Here is an 8687-nt window from a genome sequence, read left to right on the forward strand (position 1 = left end):
TTACCTATTTTTCATGTAGAGATAAAATTTGAACAAGAACACCTTAAAAATCCAAAAATATTCCAACATATATAATATGCTGGAGTTCGAATTTTTTACATATGAGCTTCCAGCATAATGTGTTGGAATCTTATAATGTGTTGGAGTTCCAACATAATATACTGGAAGTTTATATGCAGGAGCTCCATAATCCCGCATATTATGCTGGAACTTTCCGTGCTTCAGCAAAACAATGGCTATTTTTCAATGACTTTGCAAACGCTGGCTATTTCTCGGTTACCCATCCGAAAACTAGCTAGCGCGTACTATTTTCACGACAGAATTGGAGACAAAGGGATTCAAAAATGTTAAAATGTCACAACTGAAAGTCAGTCCATGACCTACAATATTTTTGTGAAATATATACACACATAAGTTTCACTTATACACAATATAATTTTCTGACGAATGAAATTTTATTCCGCCCTTGGGCCACTGACTGGTAAATATCTGGACAAAGTATGATTCAGTAACCTGGAAAAGAATGTAGATAACCTATTTTATAGTTATATGGGAATGTACAAAAGTTTAAAACAAAGCTTAAAATTCAATATTCAATAAACATGAAGTATTATAGTGCATGCATGAGTAGGTAACCAAGCTAAAACTCTTGGTTAGAAATTTGAACTCAAAGACCACTCTCTAATCTTTATAACTACCTAACATATTATCTTAAGGTTAATTCGATACTTTCATTGCCAAGTGCACAATGATTTTGTATTTATCCTTTTCTTTTTCCCCCTCTAATTTTTAGGGAGGGAAAAAATAGAACAAAAGTATTTTAGGTTAAATGTAGAGACGCCTATCCTCCACCTTGTGTATAAACCAAAGTCGTCTTGCTGTATTTTCACGTTCAACAATTGGTTGAACATAAATTTCCAAATGCCCAACCAACAACTATACCCGAGATGCGATTTAAATGAACAACAAAAGCAACTAAGAAAGTAAAAATTAATAGATCTGCGATAAGATTATGCTAGATTAAAAGCACACTGGCTATTTTCATTTGATACTAAGAAGGGACATTTCAACAAGAATTGGTAATTGTTTGCAGTAAAATAACGTAGAATACATAATGCTCACTTGTCCTAGCCAAGAGTCTGCCACAATTTCTTCCGATTCTACTCCTAAATTTGATCAGAAACCAAGCCTGGAATTATTGTATACAACAGGCAACATTTCCCAATTGCTCATGGGCAGGGCAATGTAGAAAGTCATGCTCATTGTGGAGCAGCCGGGACAATCTTCCCCGAGCATCTTCCAAAACCAACTTTGTATCCATTGCCCTGATAATAAATTGCAAATCGACTAGTATCAGACTAACAATCTCAGCATAATGTTAAGATCTCAGATAAGGATAACATAATAACACTTCGGCATGGAGGGAGGAATTCAACACAAGGTCTAAAGACTTATCAAGAATCAGTTGAGCCACAATTGCATCTCTAAGAAATGTCAATCAGGTACATTTGCCATATTCACTAGATTTCAAAAGCGTCTTTCAGATAGCATTTATATATAAAAGACAAGTACAAAGGATAGGTGACATGGAAAGAGAACACGGACAACTGAATCTCCCAAAAGCAACAAATTGTAACACTGCCATAAAATTCACTCTCCACGTAGTGAGAAGTGAATTGCACCGAAAAAGATTAAAAAAATTGAGAGATTCTCTCAGAAATGAGAATGAGAAAACAGCAGGGTGGTCAATAACAGTTGACGACATCAACCTAGAGACAATGGAAATTTTGAAAAACCATAATATAATGCAAGTGCTCATCCCATAACAGGAAACCAACATTGCACTAGGGAGATTTTCAAAATTTTACTCTAAATCAGAATTCAAAAACTAAATAGACAAAAAAGGAACCACCACTTAATGTGGCAGTTTCGTGCTCTTATTCTTTTTTTTCCTACTCACTCTTTTTAGGTGAAAAACTAACATCCAATGTTTTTTTGGACCCTGGAAAAGAATCTCTAATATCTTATCTTTCCAGAGCGCTTGTAATTGAGTGTGTACACCATCAGCTACAGCCAACAAGGTACAAGCACGGAAATGGGCAAAGAAGGAAAGAAAAGGAGTATCCAAAACCAAACCTGGCAATAACCAAAGAAAGTAACTTCATCTCCATCTTCTAAGAATGTACGGGTAGTTCCACCCAAAGACAGAGGTTTTTGTCCATTCCATGTCAATTCAAGCAAGCATCCATAGGATTCTGGTTCCTAGAGATGAATGGACAAATAATAACATCAGTAAATAGTAAATACAAGCAAATTATTCAGTAAACAATAGCAAGATGACAAGTCAATAAAACAAGGAAAGTTGGAGCAAGGAGCAGTAGAGGCATCATGCTGCTGAGTAGTACTCCCTCCGGTTCACAATAAGTGTCCAATTTACTTTTTCATTTTGGTTCAAAATAAGTGTCTAGTTATGTAATCAAGAAAGAATTCAATTTGTTTTTACAAAATAACCCCTATGTACATATCACTAAAAAGTTTTCTTACTCCTCACATTAAATGTTTAGTTAGGGGTAGTTTAGTCATAATAGGTATTTTTGTATAGAATTTAGTATTTTCTTAATGGGCGTGCTAAAAGTACATTGGACACTTATTGTGAACCGGAGGGAGTAAATCTTACCGGTCCACTGATAGTTCCAGTTCCAAACAGGTCCCCAGGCCTTAGGTTGCAACCATTGATAGTATGGTGTGCTAGTTGTTGAGTAATTGTCCAATATCTGTATCACAGAAAAATCATTCAGCATTACCATGGAGAAAAAAGAAATTGTAGTAAAATTTCCTTTAGACTTCATGTGTGTGTGTTTGTTACATCTCCTTCTACACCTGATTACCCTTGAACTATCCAGCATTTGAAGAACCAGAATCCTCAAAAACTAGATGCGAAACGTTCTTGGACAAATTTACTTTTTTTACGGGGTGGGGGTGGGGGGGCAGCTTGTTCGAGGGACAGGGTGGAGTATTAGGCACAGGTACATGAACAATTATCTTCACCATCAAACTAATTGAAGCCACTATCCTGCTGAAAGCTTTAACAGCAATAGATATCATGATTCTGGTGAAAAACGAAACAGATTCCAAATGTTTTGGCTTGATAACTGAAGAACCATGAAATTGCAAGTGCAAGCTGCAAAATACTTACAAGTGGTTGAAGTTGCTTCTTGTCACAACACATGAATCAGCTTGTCCAGAAGGTTTAATGAGAACCTTGTACAAAAAATCCACACTCATTATCCAGATGATCCATGAAATTTGACTAAGCACAACAACAAACTATTATCTCCTGTTTTTTTCCCTTTGTTTGATAAATCAACACTAGGTAGGAGGATTCCATCTACTCCACCAACTTTTCCAATTAAAAATAAAAAAGGGCAGTCCGGTGCAATAAGCTCTCGCTATGCACGGGATCCAGGAAGGACCGGACCACATTGGGTCTGATGTATGCAGTCTTAGCTAGTTACCTTAGTATTGAAAATCAATCATTGTCAATTAAGTACTAGACATATCAAATCCTATCATGGGAAGCATAGAACAGAAGATACCTCCAAGGAAATGTCATAGTTTCTTGATGTCTTCTCCACAAGATATGTTAATGGAGAAGGGTTCTGCAATTGAAAGAAGAGAAAAAGTTCTGATCAATATGAATTTCACTGGTGAGGAACACATGGTTTTAAGAGTTGAGAAGTCAAGACTACCTGCTTTGGGGCCTCACATGCAAAGGGTTCTAAGGCATCTAACGTCACAATCCAAGGAGATATGGTTGTGCCTGCAAGACCAAAATTGGAAAACGATATTATCCTTACGGTTATATTTCTAGAATACTAGCAGAAAACGACATGAGAAACTTTCAGATAGCAAGCAGTTATATGCATGCAATAAAATCAATTGGATTTCTTACCAAAGCTCTTTCCAAGAAAGGGACCAAGAGGCACGTACTCCCATGCTTGGATATCTCTCGCTGTTTAAAATAGTCGCTTATCAGTTATCAGCACAGAATCATGCCACAAGAACTTCAAAAAGTAAAGTGTATTATTAAGCATACCACTCCAATCATTCATCAAGACAAGTCCAAATATATGATCTGCAGCCTCATTAACATCCACTGTTGTTCCTAGTTCATTACCAGGGCCAACTACAGCAGCCTTAAAGCAAAAAGAAGTACAGTTTACAAAATGGAATTAGCAAACAACTCAGCAAGGAAAGGGAAGATAAATCAAAGTTGGACCAACAACAGAAAGAACACTTGCATTTTATATAAGACTACGCATTTTCCAAAATATGAGCCATAAACTCTTACCATTTCTAACTCAAAATCCAATTTTCTAGAAGGTCCAAAATATGGCGCAGAATTACCAGTTGGATGAGCTTGTCCTCTGGAAGACACATTCAAATCATAATTAGGAAAAAAATGCCAACATTTATTCATAATGAATGGAATAGTTGGAGAATTCAGGTCACACATAATCTATTCAAATCAAACACCAAAATATGAATTGGTATGAACATAACATGCACTATTAGTGCAAACTTGGACCTAATTTTATAAAGTACCAAACTTTATATTCATTTAAAGGAAAAGAAAAAAGCACCATGTGCCATGTCTCATGCTGCAATGGAAATGCTTCACTACCAAGAATCAAATTAGAAGATTCCAATAAATTAAATGCCACAGAGCGGGCCTGATAAAAGATCATTGATGTAGCTATTCACTTAGGTGCTGCGACATTGAGACCCTGCCAAAGGAGTATTTAAATCAAAAACATCCGTCACGACCTAAATGATTAACGCAAACAATTTCCCATCAAATATGTCTTAAGCACTCCACAGTTATCTTCCTAATTTCTCTCCACTGCAATGGAAATGCTTCACTACCAAGAATCAATTTAGAAGATTCCAATAAATTAAATGCCACAGAGCGGGCGGCTTAAAGATCATTGATGTAGCTATTCACTTAGGTGCTGCGACATTGAGACCCTGCCAAAGGAGTGATTAAAGAACAAACATCCATCACGGCCTAAATGATTAATGCAAAAAATTTCCCATCAAATATGTCTTAAGCACTCACAGTTATCTTCCTAATTTCTCTCCACATAAATAAACTGATACAGATTTCTAGAAAGAACTGGAAAAACTACTTTTCTGTTCACCTGGGTCTCACAATATCGGTTCCAGAAATGACAATTGACGATGCTCTCCCATGGTAAGCAATAGGAAGATGGAACCTGAAAAGGGTGATCAGATTCCATGAGCAAGCATATAGAAATGAAAGTACAAGGAAAAGGATGTCCCTCCCTCCCCCTCCTCTTCCCCCTCCCCCTCTTTCTCTCTCCCTCTCCCTCTCCCTCTCCCTCTCCCTCTCCCTCTCCCTCCCTCCCCCAGAAAAGAAAATGGCTGGAAAATATCGTCCAAGGTAATTTATACGACATTTTTAAGGTGTCTGTGTTGTCGGCATACCAATTAAGGTTGATAGGATTTTCAGGGCCACGAAAAATAGTCCCACAATTCTTGGCATGGTGCATTGATGAGAAGAAGTCTGTGTAGTCTCCAATGGTGACAGGTAGAAGCATTTGAACTTTGTCCTGAAGTATTAACAACACAACACAAGAATTAAGACAACACCAGTCCACTAACAGACGTGAAAAATCCAATTATCATGCCGTACCATAGGCAGAAGAGCTATATGCCTTAAAGCAGTATTGTCACGCAGAGTTGGTTCCGTGGCTGCACAAGGACAAAACAGAATAACCCAACTTCAACTTTTATCAAACAGACTCAATGGGTCTCAGGATATCCTATATCAGATATTGCCAGGATAAGGTTGGACGGAGACTTTTAAATTTACAAGAGGTCTAAAATTTAATAAATTTATAATATTTAAGTGTTTAATAACATTTGTCAAGTTTCATTTGAATCCAAAATGGGACTAAGAAGAATGTGATTTAAGTTTATATTCCAATCCAAGTTTTCTTAGGTATATCCAAACAGATGCGAAGGATTTAAGCTTTTGACTTTGTAATACATACAATCTACCTCCATCCAAGCAGGCCCTTACATGAAAAAGAAGCGCATACCTGATAACAGCTTTTGCAATGTCGCCCGAGCTTCTTTCCATGCAGGTCGCCCCAATCCCACAAACTTGTTCAAGTTAGGCTACAAATGCAAAGAAGTTAGCTTATGACTTCACAGTCCCTCAACCTTGCCATTAACATAGAATATTAACAGTACCGAGTGTCTCAATTACACAAGGCTTAGTGGCTCGCCAAAAATTATGAGTTTAAGTTCTATGCATGGAATTGTAAAAAAATGTGTATACAATTAGGTCGGTTAAAAGGTGATTGCAGATAAGTTTATTTTATACCAGCATTGATTGATAACCTAAAAAAAATGGCTAGTACCCAACAGGTTAAATTACACGGATGTTGTAAAAACTTAATTAAATTGCCAGTGTATATAACTTAAATCTTATAATTGTGTCGTTAGGAAATTTCCTATTGCATCCAATAGTGGCTAACATATAATTTGATGAAATCCAACTAATGGAATGCTATCACTATAGTACCCAGATATTTTGTCTTCTTCTTCATTCATTCTTCCTTTTCTTAGGACATAACTCCAGAAAAGAGCAAGGGGAACTTTACACATTGCACTCACAAGAAAATCAAACAAAATATATCACTTCCGTAAAACTAAGACAGGACTTTACAGTTGAAAATAACAAAAAAGGAGCTCATAAATCAATGAAAATTATCTAAAACTGAACTTAGTAGTCAAAAAGGAGTTCAAGTTATATGCACTAACGGTGCAAATAATAAATCATTTAAAAGGTAACTGTAGCTAACTTTATTTAATAGCATTGATTTTAAGTAAACTATTATAATTAAACTATACTGATCGTGTGAATATTCAGTACACTATCAATGGATATAACTCAAATCCGTCAGGAAATTATACAATTCCGTCCGAACAATAGGAGAAAACAGAGCACAAAAATCGACGAAGATTACCAAAAAGCTGAACTTAACGGTAGGAAATTTACTAAAAGTGCAACCAAATAGAACACTTACTAATAAATCTTCAGAAATTAATGAAAATGAAGATAAAACCGACCTGATTGAAACAATCGGAGTTTTTGAGTAAAGGACCGTCAAATAAACCGGCGGAGCTAAGAGCCGATAAGTCCAAGACGTAATCTCCGATAGCGACGCCCGGTCGAGGTACAGAACCCGGTTCAGGCTTGAATACACCGTAAGGTAAGTTCTCGAGAGGGAAGTGAGATTCCGTTTCAACTTCAACAAACGACTTCAGCACCATGATTGATGAAGAGAAGGAAGATGAAAACGACGACGTTTGGAACTGGAGTTCAGAGCTCTCAGTGAGTGACGTGAGATACAGAAAGTGAAGTGATGACGAAAGTTTAAGAAGAATAAGAAGAAAATTTGTAGTGGACTTCGTATATTAAATCGAACGGTGAAGATTGCGAGTTGAGAAGCGGGTAGATGAGATCAGCGGTTGATTGTCACCTATCATTCAAAGGAGCAGTCCTCCATTTTCGTCGCTCTACACAATTCCACGTGGGTAAAAGGCTTATGCATAAATTGTAAAAGCAACCAAATGCGATTTATAACTCGCATTAGTGCAGCGATTTATTTGCAGAATGCAGTTTATGAATCCAATTTGTAACTCTTTTAATGTAAAATTATGTGTTTACACCGAATCAAATAATTTTATATTAATAATTAAAAATTAAGATGATAACTATTATCACTTACTCTTGACTAGGCATGTTCATGGATCAGATTGGATCGGATTTGGTATATTTGGACTATAATTTCGGATTTCTGATTTGGTAAATTGCAATCCGAATCCGAACCAAACTAAATTCTGTTCGGATTGGATTTTAATGTTTGGATCGGATAAATATTTCGTATTACAGTTCGGATTGTAAGGCTTATATATTAAAAAACTAAAATAAAAGATTTAAGTATAACTAGCTATAACTAACGAGTCATACACATCCATACAATTACTCAAATCTTTCATGATAAGGAAACTATGTAAGATTACAACACACTTGAATTGAGAAACATGCAAAAGCACTCCCGTTTCAACCATCAATACCCAGCTAGAACAAAAATATAAGGACACGATTAACTTCACTCGTGTTTCTCAGCAAGAAAACTCAGAGAAACAAAACCTGTCCAAATTTCTTACTAATTGCCGCCAAATAATGAAATATACTTTGATGCTCTTACTATCTGTTTACTCTTGAAATTGGATAACAATTAAACTTATAACGTGGTTTTAAGGATAGGCGATTTTACCTAATACCAATTAATAAATATGAAGATTGGTAATAGAAATTAACAACAAAGTAAAGCAAACCAATGTTGAAACAGAATTCAGCCCTCGAGTTAGAATGTCCTCGAACTGATTGATACTAGAATAAGTAAAAATAAGGCAAGCTAATGAACAAGGGAGTGTAAGCTAAAAAAAGTGTTATATTGCTTTGATATGTGTCAATGTAATGTGGTTACAAAATGATTAGAACCCTCCTAATATAGTAGAGGAACCCTATCTATGGTACAATTCTAATTACAGAAATAAATCTCATGATTAGCTAAACCATCGCCCTT

General features: G+C 36.1%; 1 protein-coding gene across 1 annotated transcript; it reads right to left on the bottom strand.

Moving 5' to 3' along the window:
* Window positions 1–1013: 1013 nt before the first annotated feature.
* LOC109217508 (fumarylacetoacetase) lies at window positions 1014–7473 on the bottom strand. Its single transcript, XM_019381765.1, has 14 exons — window positions 7162–7473; window positions 6126–6204; window positions 5717–5775; window positions 5509–5633; window positions 5202–5276; window positions 4352–4427; window positions 4097–4196; window positions 3953–4012; window positions 3750–3820; window positions 3597–3659; window positions 3197–3261; window positions 2678–2774; window positions 2137–2262; window positions 1014–1325 (listed from the first exon to the last, which is right to left on the bottom strand). Exons 1-14 carry the CDS (start codon window positions 7363–7365, stop codon window positions 1260–1262), a joined length of 1266 nt encoding a protein of 421 aa, XP_019237310.1. The 5' UTR covers window positions 7366–7473; the 3' UTR covers window positions 1014–1259.
* Between the last annotated feature and the right edge of the window lie 1214 nt (window positions 7474–8687).

This window comes from Nicotiana attenuata, unplaced genomic scaffold (genome assembly GCF_001879085.1).
Source record: "Nicotiana attenuata strain UT unplaced genomic scaffold, NIATTr2, whole genome shotgun sequence".
In the NCBI taxonomy this organism is placed as follows: Eukaryota; Viridiplantae; Streptophyta; class Magnoliopsida; order Solanales; family Solanaceae; genus Nicotiana; species Nicotiana attenuata.